We start from the raw sequence: 15,071 nt of genomic DNA, 5'->3' as shown, positions 1-15,071 counted from the left end.
GCTGATTAGAAATAAGTCACTGGTCTGTCCCATGTCCCCATAGTCTGGGACAACACTCCTGTAGCCACCTTGTCCTTTTCAGTCATGTAAAGAGTAAATGGCTTAGCAAGGCAGGTGCTCAGGTAATTGTACCGAGTTTGAGTTCTATTACCAGTGGGACTTGTTTTGCAAGCCTGGGGAGGGGGTGAGTTGTCTTCTGCTCAGGCCTCAGGGAATTGTTGAGTTAACTCTCTCTTTTGACTGTTTAGCCCGTCCGGTTTCCTTTCCGGGAGATTGTGCAACCTCCATTCATCTTGAGGGGTTACGGGAGAGTTGGATACAATCTAGGAGGTCCAGCTGAGGTAGAATTCTGGGGGAGTTGACCAGAGGTCTCCATTGCTGGGATTGGAGCCTGCCGAAACCGTGGCTCTAGGAACTCTGGGAGAGCTGGTGGAAGAGCAGTTGCTGCTGCAGGACTTCACCTGGCCCTGGATCAAGCATTAAGGCGGCCTCCGGTCCTGGTGGAACACTGAGAGGCAGGCACGACATTATCCAGTATGGGGGAGGGGTCAGGTCTTCCCCGTCCAAATCCTGTAGAATTTCCTTTTTTATCATCAGTCAATTTTTGTGCCACTAATATTTTTCCCTTTCCCTTCTGAATACAGAATCTTGTCCAAGTAGGAGGATCTTGAGCTAACCCTAGCCATGAGTCAATATATGGATATTGATCCAGGTGTCCTGGCTCTCCTGTGACTACTGTATAGACTCTTCCACTATTTTTAAGTTCATGGTGTTCTCTGGTGGCCATCCATTCGACCTCACAGAATATGCGGAGGCAGTTAGGCGTCATTTTGACCCCATAGTCTCCTCCAAATCCCTTCTTTAAATTTTTAATCATGCACTCCAATACACTTGCCTTAGATTTACTTCCCCCACATCTTGCTTACCTTCTCGGACCTTCTACTTTTCCTTTTCATTCTGTCTACGAAGTTCTCAGTACCCTATGTACTTCTGATATTTCCGCTCAATGACACTTAAATTGCCATTCTGCCTCCCTCCTAATTGGGTGAGAATAGCCTTACCTGCCAGATCCCAGAGGAAGAAGGGGGATTGGCGTGTCTTCACCTGTCGGTCAGCACAGCCGAACCAGAACACCACGTGATTGAAGACTGTTTCTCCCTTAACTTTTAAAGTCTGTTCTGCTTTGGTGGGCTTGATCAGGTGTGGATTAAAATACAGATGGGTTAAATATCCCACGTCCCAGGCTGTCTCCGGAAAAGCCAACTCATACTCACTTATGTATCCCCCTCCTTCTAGCCTGACAATTCCGAGGGGATCACAGCAGATGGGAGACCTCCTTGGGGAGGGCAGAATACGAGCACACAAAAACCAAGTTTCTTCTCCTAAAAATCCCCTGGGAATTGCTTGGTAATAATTTTCCCCAAGACGGTGTGGACACCACCTCCTAAATGACCTTCACAAATTTCCTTCCCAAGCCCTAACACTATCGTCAACCTGTGTACCAAGCAATCGCTTCCACTTGCCTATTCCAGGCTCCTGTGGGCCCATGCCCCTTATAGTCCCTCCCAGGGGGGTGATCAGGCCCCCTCTTCCACCCTGCTGGGTGGGTTCCTCCTCACCTGAGCACTCAGTTCCCCTGCTGCCGTCCACTACCTACTAACATGAAAGGTCCAGGCACTGAGAAGCAGAATCCTTCCAAAAGGGCGAGGCATCTTACCCCCTCTAGAAGATTCCAGCCGCAAGGCCTCGGAGTAGTCCCAAATGGGACTTGTCTCCTCAAAGTGAGGAGTTTCCCGGCCCATGCACCAAATGTTGTAGCCACGTGTTCTGGGAAACAAACTCACTCAGAAGGATAATACAGATAGTGGAGTGCAGTTTATTACACCGGCGGGCCCAAGGCAGAATCTCCTCTTAGCCAAGGACCCTGACCAGGTTTTCAGAAAACCTTATATACCCTAAGTGTACATGCTCAAACCCACCTCCCCAAATTCCCTGAAACTAGTCTGAACAAAGGAAAAGAAAGATACAATCAAAGTTAACCCGTAATTCATATGCCTGTATGGATGTGAGAGTTGGGCTGTGAAGAAAGCTGAGCGCCGAAGAATTGATGCTTTTGAACTGTGGTGTTGGAGAAGACTCTTGAGAGTCCCTTGGACTGCAAGGAGATCCAACCAGTCCATTCTGAAGGAGATCAGCCCTGGGATTTCTTTGGAAGGAATGATGCTAAAGCTGAAACTCCAGTACTTTGGCCACCTCATGCGAAGACTTGACTCATTGGAAAAGACTCTGATGCTGGGAGGGATTGAGGGCAGGAGGAGAAGGGGACAACAGAGGATGAGATGGCTGGATGGCATCACCGACTCGATGGATGTAAGTCTGAGTGAACTCCGGGAGTTGGTGATGGACAGGGAGGCCTGGCGTGCTGTGATTCATGGGGTCACAAAGAGTCTGACACGACTAAGCGACTGAACTGAACTGAACTGAACTGAAGCCTAGGTAGTTAACAGTGGGCAATTATCAACAGGCCTGTGGTCATACCCCAATAAGCATAATCAGATCAGATCAGATCAGTCGCTCAGTCGTGTCCAACTCTTTGCAACCCCATGAATCAAGCATAATAGAATTTATGATTCTATTCGGTTACACAGATAATTAGGGTATTCTTTTAGGCAACAGAGTCCAGGTACGAGCCCTGGGGCTCTTCCATCCAGGGGGCCTGGTTTTCCAGTTGGTATGTCATTTCCATAGATAGTAGGCATATAGCTCAAAGTCCACAGTCCGGCCCAAGATGGAGCCTGTTCTGTCTGTTTCCTCCTTCATTATGGCCTGGAGAATTCCATCGACTATAGTCCGTGGGTTCACAAAGAGTCAGACACAACTGAGTGACTTCCACTCACTCACTCACTCATAAATGAGATCATGTGGTATTTGTCTTTTTCCGCCTGACTTCTTCACTTAGCATAATGCACTTCACAGTCCAGCCATGTTGTTGAAAAGGCAAGCTCCTCTCATTCTCTTATGGTTGAATAGTGTTTTCGTGTGTGTGTGTGTGTGTGTGTGCGCACGCGCCACATCTTCTTATCAGTTTATCCATCAGTGACACTTAGGTTGTTTCTCTGTTCATTATTGTGAAAAATGCTGCAATGGAGGTGCAGGTATCTTTTTGAATTATTGTTTTCATTTTTCTTGGATAAATACCCTGACGTGGAATTGCCGGATCATAAGGTGGTTTTGTTTTTTATTATTTGAGGAAGCTCCATACTGTTTTCCCTAGCGGCTGCACGGTTTATTCCCATCGGTAACACACAGGGCTTCCTTTTTCTCTGCATCCTCGCCTTCTTATTTCTTGAAAAGGAAAGAGTGTTACTTAGTTCCAAGCTGCATCTTCGTCTCTTTTTAATTTCCATCTGCATTATGACTTTTTTAAACCATGCAGAATAAAGAGGGGCAAAGTGTGCACTATGTCTGGGCTCAGGTCAGCAGGATGGACAGACACACTCAGGGCCTGGGCACAGAGTCTGCAGTGGCAACCACTCTGGACAAGGTGACTGGGGGTCCAGGGACAGGCAAGATCCAGTGGGCAATGGGATAGAGCAAGGAGAGTTTGAACAGAGGAATACAAGGGCAGACAAGATGGGGAGAGAGTGGCCAGAGCCCAGGTGAGACCACTGCCAGGGCTTAGTGTGGTATAGGTTTCTGTGTCCACACAGAATTTAAGTCCCTGCCATCTGGGCTCCAGTTCCCACTTCTGGCTGCCTGGCCTGGGGCAATGCCTTCCCCTCACTGGACCTAGCTTCCTCCTCTGTAAGATGGGAATGATAACACCTGCCTTACACAGGGCTTCTGTTACAATTCAGGCAGAGTATAGAGGCCACCAATAGCCCCAGAAGAGACCCAGGATGGGACTGGGCCCTCTGTGTTATGGCAGCTGGGAAGGCCAGGCCAGGGTGAGGGGTCTCAGGTAGAGATGCCCAGAGGGACATGGCCTTATCAGGACCGGAGCCCGTGGTGGGTAGATGGGGGCAAGGCCCACTCTTAGTGGACTGCTGAAGAGAAGAGCCCTTTCATACGGATCCAGGTCAAGATGGCCAGGAGCTGGCCCGAGGAGACAGGCCAGCTCATGTAGCTCCTGCTGAGCTCAGATGGCAGGGACTGAAATTGCACCTCACAAGGAGACCCCAGGGCCTGAACCCTTGAAATGGCCCCATTCCCCCTTCCCCTGGGACCCCAGCTGCCCCCAGGCCATTGCCCTGACATCCAGACCCTTGACTTGAATGTAAAGTGAGTGGCCAGAAGCACTTAGGGGACCATCTTTAAGAACTGCCCTGGTTTCCTTCCTGGAGTGAGGGCCTTGAGCAAGGGCACCAACGGGTAGCCATTGTCACGGCATCTGGGGAACTGGTGGATGACTGTCTGCCAGGGCAGTCTGGAGACCCAGCCAGGGAAACTGACTGTTTACAGCTAGGCCCAGCGGGCAAGGGTTGGTCAAGACCAGGCAGACCCAGTCCATGGCACCCCCATTGGATTCCTCTATTCCCCCACAAGGAGGTGGAGCTCAGCAAGGCTTCGTCAGGTGTGTAGACAGGTGAAGGGGAGATAGTGAAGGCTTCTGTGCAGTGGTCACTGGCCATCTGCAGACACCACAAAGCTAAAGCTCCACCATTCAGAGTCTCAGGCATGACACTCATTCCTGAACCACTCAGCCTGGCGGAGAGAATGTGGTCACATGTCCAAATCCTGTGGGGTGATGGAGGCAGGTGGCTTTGAAGGAGAAATGGGCTCTGTTTTCGGAGGAGGGGATCCTGGGCAACAAACAACACAGAGATGCCCCCAGCCTGAGTCCATGTGAAATGTACCCAAGACCATGAACTCAGGGCAGGCTTTGGTCTCTTGTCACCCAGTGCCTCTGGGTCATAAAACACAGAAGAAATATAACCTCTGTGCTCTCTCTGTCTCTCTTTCTCGTTTTCCAGGGGCCACTGGGTCTGGATGGAAAGCCTGTAAGTGATAACAGGGCAGTTGTAGGTGTCCTGGGATGGGGCTGCCCCTGGGGTTGGGAATGACCATGGACGCCAGAGGGAGGAGCCACTGAGAATGTGGTTCAACATGGAGAGAAGCTATTTGACTGTCAGAGTTGAGTTCGAATCCAGCCCCACCCACTACTGACTGTGCAACCTTGTGGAGGCCTTTTCACCTCCCAAGCATGAGACTTCTTTTTTTGTCAAACAGTCCTATTAACTCTCCCCACAGGGATGCTGGGAATGCAAAAAACTGTGAACAACACTCCCTGGTGTCCAGTCAGCCCTCAAAACACCTGCCCTCCCAGCAGGCCCTCAGCACATAGCATACCCTCATACAGTCTCAGGAGTTGGATGGTGGACATCATGTTGAAGGGTTTTCAACACCTGGGTCAGAGGTGGTCCATGGGCGTCCTTAGCAGAATAAATAAGATGCACAGAGATAGCATAATTAAATTAATAATTGGATATGGATGGAAGAAAGGAAGGACAGATGGATGGATAGATTGATGGACAGATGGACGGATGAGTGGATGGATGAGTGGGTGGAAGGAAGGACAGTCAAGTGAGGTAATGAATCAAACACTGTACAGATAGTTGGATGGAAGCAAGAGTAGATGAGTTTGTGCATGTATAAATGCGTGATGGTTGGGCAGACAACTGAGTGAAAAATGAATGGATTAACAAATGATTGGAGAGCTGACTGATGCTGGGTACATTATTAAAGGATGGGAGGAAAGAACCCAGTACCTAGACAGACGAGTTGTTGAAAGAGTGAATGAGCGAATCCATTACTAGCTGAAGAGAACATGATTTGGGATGGAGTGATCCATCCCAGTGATCAAGGCCCCTGACCAAGAGTGTGAACGCCAAACTGGCCCCACCGCAGCTTAGCCCCAACCCCAGGGTCTCTGAGCCCCGCAGTCAGTGCCTTGTGTGTGACCTGACCCGCTTCCCTAGAAGTCCTGGTGTTAATAACTTGGCAAGACTGAAAGAGACACATTTCCCTGCAGCCAGAGGGTGATGGCAACCACCGTGGCCTGCCAGGAGCCACCTCCACCTTCTCACACCTCCAGACCCAGGAGTCAATGACTCCTCACTGGTGTCTGGGCACAGCGAGGGCTGAGCAAGGAGAGCTCTGTTCTCTAGGGGGAGTGCCTAGCACACTTGCCCCTGTTCAGAGAGGATGCCAGTGACTGCCCCAGTGCCCTGTCTTCCTCATGGTGAGGACTGAGGTGCAGAGCTTCCTTGGGGCCGGCACGGGCAGCTAAAGGCTGATAGGCTCACATGTCTTTTCACTCAGCCACCCACAGCTCTGCGCAGCCTCACAGGCCTTTCTGCCCTCAGAGCCTCAGGGAAACCAGAAGGGGGTCAGCCTAGTCCTCTTCACTCACCCATGTTCTTTCTCTATATTCCTTCTCCAGGGACTTCCGGGCCCCAAAGGGGAAAAGGTAAGTGCTGCTGGAGGCTGTCCAGATATGGCGGGCTGAAAAAGGAGGCCAGAAACCTGCCTTCAAACCCCAGTCCCAGGATGTGACCTTGGGCAAGTCACATCCCCTCCTGGAGCCTCAGTTTCTTCATCTGTGAAGTGGGGTTAGTGGTGCCTACCTCCTAAAATGGTTACAAGGCTTACGTGTGACAAGTTAAAGTACCTGGAGGGTTGAATCTGAATTCTTCTGGCACCAGAGTGTAACAAATCTCAAAGCATAGTCTATCCAAAATGATGGGTTTCCAAAATTATCAATCCTGAAAAGAGGAAGGTACCAGAAAAGCCTGGGGAATTGAACACTGTTGATGGCATTCTTCGTGGGGAGAACACTTCCCAGGAAAACAAATGGTAGAGAGCTAGCCCCAGGATATTTGTAGCTCTTTGTGAGAAGGACTTCCCTGGCATTTGGGCACTAAATGTCACAGTCAGACTTCTGGAGGGCTGGGACTCCAGGTGCCTTGGAGGGAGCAGGAGAGAGGGGAGACCTGTGTGTCCCACAGTGGAGTCAGGGGCCAGAACAGCCCTGGGTGTGACAGAACCGACAGACACTTCTTAAGCAGGACAGGGCCAGGCTGTGCTGCGCCACCCACAACCCCCATTGCCACGTGCCCTGTGTAGGTCAGAATAGCCAGGGTTCCCGTCCCCCATCAGGGCTGAGCAAGGCACAGGATCTGGTGTTTGGAGCCTCAGGTGTGCATTCCACTGCAACTGTGTCGTCTTTGGCAAACTGCCCAGCTCTGTGGGCCTCAGTTACTCCATCTGTAAATTAAAACCAACTTCTCATGGAGAAGACTGCGCAAGGTAACAGACTAAGTGTTCTTTGTAGATGAACAAAGAATAGGCACCAGTTGGCAGGTGGAGTGGTTGCCTTCATGCCAGTTCTGGCTAATGCCACTGAGTCGTAGAAATGATGAAGGCAGGGAGACCTCTCTCTTGAAACCAGAGAAAAATTGTTGTCTTGGCATCTACTGCTACATAGCACACTGCTCCAAAGCTTGGTGACTTCAAGCAGTGAATCAGTTATCATCCATCATTATTTGGAAGTTCGCGGGTTCTACTCCACTGTGTCTGGAGGCTAGCAATAGATAGCTGACCGCCTGACTCCAAGCCCTGGATCTGCTAGCTGTGTGACCTTGGGCAAGTTACTTAGCCTCTCTGTGCCTCAGTTTCCTCCTTGGAAATGGAGATAAGGTAGCGTCTGCACGTTATTTTTATTAGGATTGGAGTGAGACCATGTATATGAAGCACTGAGCGCAGAGCAAATGCCCCACACATGTGAAGAAGTAGTAGACGTACTGGTGATAGATCATCCTGTTTTTGTTCCTAGGGCGCACCAGGAGACTTTGGCCCCCAGGTAAGACCCGAGCAAGACCCTCCCCCGACCCCGCATGGTTTGTTTTATACCATAATAAGTGTTTCTTCTGGATCCCTATGCTGATCACAGAAAGAAGGGAGTGACAGCCCCCTCCCCACCCGTGGTCTATCTTGCTGCCTGTTTTTACTTAAGCAGCCATCGGGTAGAAGCTCCAAGCACCTTGATTTGGCCAAAGCTTCCATTCTCTGCACAGACAAGCAGACATCCTGGTCACCCTTATCACCATAGACATGCAGAAAGTGGGGCTGGCACCGGGCCCAGACTAGAGACTGATCTTCCCGAGAGCAGCTGGCACCCAGGAAGAGGGAAGACTGTGGTTGGAGCCAGATGCCCTGAGCCCAGAGTTCAATTCTGCCACTTACCAGTCGAGTGATGTGAAGTATCACTTCCTTCTCTGAGACTCAGTTTCTCCAACTGTGAGTGGGGGTGACATCCTATATCCCAAGCCCCTGAAATGAAGGTTCATGGCAATCAGGAAAGTGGGTACCCAGCTGAGTGGGAACAGTAGGTCAGAGTCTCCTCTAGCCCTCCATGCCCCCTGGGCCAGGTACCCAGAAGTGCCTCCTGACAAACCAGGGGTCTCTTCAACAGAGTCTGAAGCAGACTGAGGACTCCTGCTGGGTGGGCTCCACAAAGCATGTCTTGGCAATTCATGTGGCTATTGGTGGAGAGCTCAGCCGGAGATGCCCGCTCATGGATCTCTGTGTGGCTCAGGCCCCTCCCAGCCTGGTGGGAGAAGGGCCGTTCCAAGAGTAGCATTCCAAGAGGCAGGAGGCCAGTTAAAATCTTCCTCCAGAAGGGACACAGCGTCATGTCCACAGCATTCTGTTGGTCACAGAAGTCACAGAACCCACCCAAGTCAAGAGGGTGAAGAAATGGACTCCAGCTCTTGGGGGAGGGCGAGGTCCCTTTGCAGAAGAACCCAAGGGATGGGATCAAGCATAGCAGCCCTCTTTGGAGACTGTTAAAAGGCTGTTGATGAACCACGAAAGACATAGGGATTCTTGGCCTCTGGAGGAGAAGAATTCAATCGGGGGCCAGTGACGAGGCTTGATCTCTCAGAGCTTTTGTGTAATAAAGTTTTATTCAACTATAAAAGTGATAGAGAAAGGCTTCTGACATAGACATCAGAAGGGGGCAGAGAGAGTGCCCCCCTGCTAGCCTTCAGCAGTAGGTTATATACCTATCAGTGAGCTGTTGATTAGAGAAAGGAGATGTCTCAGAGTGGCACCCACAACATGCATTTTGAGATAACATTGGCACCAAGTGAGTCATCCCAGACATAAAATGCTTGGCATGAATCTTGAAGAAAGGCAGTTTTCCAAGTAAATATATAGTTTCATTAACATAGATTAGGAGAACAATGTATGAGGAAAACATACAGGTTTGTTGAGCCTTTATCGGTTCTGAGTCCAGGCAGAACCAACCTGAAGAAAGACTGAGTCTAGGGTAAATATATAGTTCATTAACATAGCTGAAGACAAACATTTCCATAAGAAGAACACCTTGGTTAGCTCAAGGTTTGAGAAAAGTTAAGTTCAGGTGGAGCCAGGTGTCATCATGGCAACACAGAATTTTAAGAGAAACCTCTTTTTAAATTTGTGTAGAGAAGGAAAAGAATTTGACACTTGTTTGTTTCCTCCTGACACTTTAGAGAAAGATAAAAAATGTCTGACACTTGGAGCCTGTTTCCTCCGTTTGGAGACCCCTGGCCTTCCTCCCTGTTATCCTCTCACTGTGGTCCGTCACTTCCAACGCCCTTCCTCTCTCCAGGCTGGGTTAAGTGGTTTTGCCTCCAGAAATAGCCTGGTGGTTTCCAAATCACCCTCCTGCCTTTCTCATCAAACACCTATTTGCTGACTAGATGGTTTTCCCGAGGCTCAATCTGGACTTTATAAGTAGAGACCATCACATGTACAGTCGCCGGATCCTCAAGGTAGACTGGCCGAGTCTGGGCTGCTGGTGTGCACGCTCCCCTCGACTCATCCCGCGTTCCTAGGGGGAGACCTCAGCCATCCGATCCTGGGGGAAGAAGGGTGTCCAGCCTCATTCCAAGTAACTCAGGAGAAGTTAAACACCCTCTAGAACATGCTCAAGTGTTGACATTAATTTTCTGCCTTGATAAGGAGAGTCCATATCAGTGGTTCCCACTCTGAGCCTTTGAATTGTTTAGCAGGTGATTCCTAACACAGTGTAAAGTGAGACAGGAATCACCCCCCACTGCCACTCTGAGCCATTGTCTTTTGGCTGGAGTTCTAGTCTCTTGGTCAGGACCCTGGCTAAGTCAGACTGGTCAGAAGATCTGTGTGGTGGACATTGAGAATTTCAGTTAATTTTTTAATTGGGAAGACAAGTGAGCTATGTCATATGTGCCATGGTCTAGAGAGGCAAGTTTTCTCATAGCGTGGGGTCCACAGATGAAAAAAATCTGTCTAAAGGAGACTCTTGCCTCAGTAGCCAGAAGAGATCCTGCCCTTCCTTACTCTGTAACCCTGGGTAAATCGTTACTCTCTAACCCCTGGCTTCTTCATCTGTTAAATAAGTAGCAGTGCCCTGGCCAGGTGGTCACAGGATTGGGTGAGACAACCTCACCCCTCAGCGCTGGGCATGCAGCAGGGGCCCAATCTACAAATGCCTTCTTCCTTTCTTGGCAACAGGTGGGTTGGGAGTTGCTGGCACTGTGAGCCAGGGATGCCCCATTACTGTGCCCTAAGCCAGTACTGGGCAGGCACCCCTGAGAGCATCAGGAAGTACCAGGGGCTCTGCAGTCTCTCCTCCTTTCGGGGACATGCCACAAGGTGAGGGCTCTGGCTGCCTGAGGTCTAACCCGTTACTAACACAGCCAAGAGTCAGAGACTGGGTGCTGCAAGAAAGAGATGGTGTGTACCTTTGTCGCTTTTTTGTTTTTTTAAGATAATTATAGTTTCACATGCAGTTGTAATAAATAATATCCCATGTTCCCATCATCCAGTTTCCCTCAATGGTGACATCTTACATCGCTATAGTACAACCACAACCAGGAAACTGACATTGATATAATACACCAACCTTATTCCAACTTCACCCATTTTACTTATTTGTGCATCTGTGTATTTCCATGCGATCTTATCACTCTTGAGATTTGTGCAACCACCACACAAAAAGCCCTCCTGCTCTCCACCTATAGCTGTAGTTATCTCCTTTCGAGCCCCCATCCCTAACCCCGCTGATCGGTGCTCCATCTCCGCAAATTTGCATTCCAAGAATCTCGTGTAGCCCAGTCATCTAGTAGCCATCTTTTGAGACTGGCTTTTTTCGCTCGGCATAAATCTCTTGAGACGCATCCACGCTGTTGCGTGAGTCAGTGTTCTGTTTTTTATTTATTGCTGAGCAGTGCTCCGAGATACGGACGTACCCCAGTTGGTTAACCATTCACCATTGAAGGACATCTGGATTGTTTCTCATGAGGAGCTATTGTGAATAAAGCTGCTGTGAATGTTCACGTATGGGTTTTTGTGTGGACATGTTTCTAATTTTCAATATTTTCAGTGTTTCTCTGGGATCAATGCCTGAGAGTGTGCCTCTAGCACTTAATAAAGCCAGAGCTGAGCGACCAGGAAGGTCTTTCAGGAGGCAAACAGTCCCCTCCCTTCCAAAAGGAAGGGGGCTGTTTGGGCACGTGTGCTTTGTCCCACACCTAATACATCTCATCTCTCACCTGAACTCCATAGCTGGGCTTCAGGCACTGAGAGCTGGAGCAATGATGCATATGGGGGAGGGTACGAGATCCTATTGGCCTCTCATGCAGAGGTGTAGGTCATGTCCCTTTATATACCAAGGGACCTGTCCTGTCCCTTTGTATACCAAGAAGTAGCAAGAGGCGCAATAACAAGGCCCTTTCCTCTGAGCCGGCCGCATGCTGGGAAGGCGAAGACATCTGGCCACCCCTCTGAGGAGGCCTCTATCTCTCTCTCTGGAGGCCAGAACTCCCTCCGCCCACCCTCAGAGTCATGCTGGGCCCCATCTCTTTCAGGGAGATCCAGGGCAAGATGGAGCTGCTGGGCCTCCAGGGCCTCCAGGACCCCCTGGGGCCCGGGGCCCTCCTGGCGACACTGGGAAAGATGGCCCCAGGGGAGCACCAGGCCCAGAGGTAAAAGAGGGCATGGAGCTGGACCACGCGGGACGTGGTTACCAAACCTCCCAACCCTGATCCCACAACCAACCCCCACCCTCTCCTATCCCCAGCCCCAACCCAGACTCCTACTCCAATCACACCTTAATCTAACACAAACCAGGTCCTTGACCCCAACATAGGCCTTGATCCCAAGTGAAAGAGAAAGTGTTAGTCGCTCAGTCATGTCAGATTCTTTGTGACCCCACGGACTGTAGCCCGCCAGGCTCCTCTGTCCATGGGATTTCCCAGCCAAGAATACTGGAATGGGTTGCCATTTCCTTCTCCCAGAGATCTTCCCAACCCAGGAATCAAACCCAGGTCTGACCCCAAACTCATTTCCAAATCCAGATCCACACCCCCAGTTCAGACTGTTATCCAAGCCCTAACTCACGCCTACAGACTCTGGCCCAACTCTTAACCCCAATCTCTAACTGCATTTAGATTCTGACCTTGGTTATAATCTCAGTCCCAGTCCTGACCCTGAAACCCTGTCTCTGCACCTCTCTACCAACCTCTTCTCCCTCTCTCTCTTTTTTCTCTCCATCTCTCTCTCTCTCTTTCTCCCTATATGAAGCCACTGTTGTGCCCCTAGTCCTAAGCCAAACAGCGGGGTCAGACCTCATTGTACCGCCCCCTTTCCCTCCCCCAAGGGCTCAGGTTGGACTGTGCTTCCTCCAGCGCAGAGCTGGCACCACCCCCTAGACTGCCTCCAGGGTCCCCTATCAGGGCAACTGCTCTACTAGCTCACCGATTCCTTGTTGTGCTGGGCACATAACTCCCTGAGCCTCAGCTTTCTCATCTGTGAAGTGAGGACAGTGACACCCACTTTTCAGAGGTTTGGTGAGGACAAAAGTGCACTTGCATGAGAGAACGTACATGCAGCCCCAGCCCAGGGTCTGGCAGGAGATACAGGCTCAGGCAACTGTGACACCCCAACCCCACCCCGCCTCAGTGCTCTTCTCTTATGCCTCCTCAGGGTCCCAAAGGAGAAGCTGGACAAGATGGTGCAACGGTCAGTATCCAGGGCATTTCAGAGGCCTGGGCAGGCAGGACTGTGGTTCGAGGCCCAGAAGCTCCTCTCCCCTGCCCACCCACAGCGGGACTGGGCATGCAGCCCAGGGTGCATACCTGGGCTCTTGCCCCCACCACCACTGGGAGCAGATGGGCCAGGACCCAACCCCAGCAAAATTCTCACAACCCCACACCCCTGGGAGAGAGCCTGCAGTCCACTCATCACAGCTTGGGATCTAATGCAGATTTCTGTCCAAGATACGATGGCTCAGCTGGGTTCCAGAGACAGCCCTGCCACCCTCTGGGACTTGACGTCACCCTTTATAAAACAAGGATGTTAAGAAAGACAGCCCAGATGCAGCCTCTGGGATGATGTCTAACACCCCTTCTTCTCTTGTTCCAGGGCCCGAGTGGACCCCCAGGCCCCAAGGTGAGTGCCTCTCACTCCTGTCTCAGGCCTGGACACAGGGGGCCCCTTCACCCCACCCCTTTCTCCTCCTCCTCCCCCACTGGAGCCAAAGCAGTGGGGTTAGAAGACCAAGTTCTATAACCTTGAACAAGTGACATCATCTCCTCTCTGGGCCTCAGTTTACTCCTCTGTCAAATGAGGTCATGACAGACTTTTCCTGCCTTACCTTCACAGCAGGTTGTGAGGACTGAATAATAAAGCCCGTTAGCTTGTCAGCTCTCTTTTCTTCCTTCCTTAAGCAGCACCTGCCAGGGTGGAAGGCAGGCTGTGGTCATCCCTGAAGGAGCCAGGGCCCCTGGACTGGGCAGGAGAGAAAGTGGGGGGAAGGAGCTATCCTTAGTGAGCATCTTCTGGGAGCTGAGGGCCTCCAATGCATTCCCTCTAATCTCACAACTTCCTTCTGAGACTGGGGGCATTATAGCCCCCATGAGCAGTGACTTGCCCAGGATCACTCAGCTTGGGAAGGACCAGCTCAGGGTTAGACTGGAGTCCAGGACTATCAGCCCCATCACCCATGAGAATCTCTCTGAGAGCTCAGGGTCTGTGGGCTATGCTGGGTGGAGGTTATCAGAGCCACTTCTACCAGAGGAGGAGGAGGCTGGTGTCCAGGTGGCTCTGACCAGGCTAAGCCCAGTGTTTCTGGGAAGAAGATGGGGGTGGAGGGCCCCTGTGGAGGGCCTTCTTGGCAGGGATGTGGGAAGTGGCTGGAGATAAAAGCAGGGGCTGGGCACAGCGGGACCAAACCCAAATCCTCGCTGTGGGTGGCTGCTCTTACCTGTCTCAGAAGTCAGGATCACATTCATTCATTCATTCATTCACTCATTCTTAGAGAAATACATCAAACACATAGAATTACTCAGGCAGATCATTTGTTCCCACGTCAAACTGGTTCTCAAAGTGTGATCCTGGACCAGCAGTATTATCAGCATCATTGGGTCTCATTAGACCCACGTGTTTGGGGCCCAAAGGCACTGAGTCAGAGACACTAGAGGTGGGCATGCTCTGTTCAAGCAGCCCCCAGTGGTGCTAACGTGCCCTCCAGTTTGGGAACCACTGACCCAGATTGATCTTCCCCCATTGTTTCCCATGGCTGGGCCTCCTCCTCCTCACACTGGACTCAGCAAAGCTGTGCCCTCCCCCGAAGTGCCATCCCCAGCCACCTACTGAAGCCCACACTCTCCCTGAGTCCCTCTCTATCCCACCATTCCTTTATATTCTCTTCCGGGCATATCCACTACCCAGCATGAGGCTGTGAATTTATCTGGATATTTCCTGGCCCTTGGTCTCCTCTGACCCACTGAACAGGGATCTTGTCTGCCTGGCCTGCAGAGGGTGCTCAGAGATGTTTGTTCACAGAGGGAATGAATTACCTCTCCTTCAGCCAATCCATTCCTTTTGCACATACCTACTGAGCTGTGTTCTGGGCTAGTGGGGACAGGGGACGGAAGTGGGTCTTACCCCACCCCTGCCCTAGAGGGACAAGGAGGGGAGGGAGAACTGCCCTGACCCAGTGTGATCAATGCTGCTACCAGGAGTGGACTAGTGTGCTAGGAAAT

General features: G+C 51.0%; 1 protein-coding gene across 1 annotated transcript in view; it reads left to right on the top strand.

Annotated features, from left to right (window-relative positions):
• COL23A1 (collagen type XXIII alpha 1 chain) overlaps nt 1-15,071 on the top strand; it is a 403,501-nt gene that overhangs the window by 372,510 nt on the left and 15,920 nt on the right. Inside the window, exons 6-11 of the mRNA XM_002689036.5 lie at nt 4,974-5,000; nt 6,443-6,469; nt 7,835-7,861; nt 11,895-12,011; nt 13,012-13,047; nt 13,450-13,476. Of these exons, the coding sequence (XP_002689082.4) occupies nt 4,974-5,000; nt 6,443-6,469; nt 7,835-7,861; nt 11,895-12,011; nt 13,012-13,047; nt 13,450-13,476 (261 nt within the window). The remainder of the gene's footprint in view (nt 1-4,973; nt 5,001-6,442; nt 6,470-7,834; nt 7,862-11,894; nt 12,012-13,011; nt 13,048-13,449; nt 13,477-15,071) is intronic.

The sequence above is a fragment of the Bos taurus genome, chromosome 7 (genome assembly GCF_002263795.3).
Source record: "Bos taurus isolate L1 Dominette 01449 registration number 42190680 breed Hereford chromosome 7, ARS-UCD2.0, whole genome shotgun sequence".
Lineage (NCBI taxonomy): Eukaryota > Metazoa > Chordata > Mammalia > Artiodactyla > Bovidae > Bos > Bos taurus.
The sequence above is the reverse complement of the archived record's forward strand: the minus strand, read 5'-3'. Positions and strand labels throughout refer to the sequence as shown.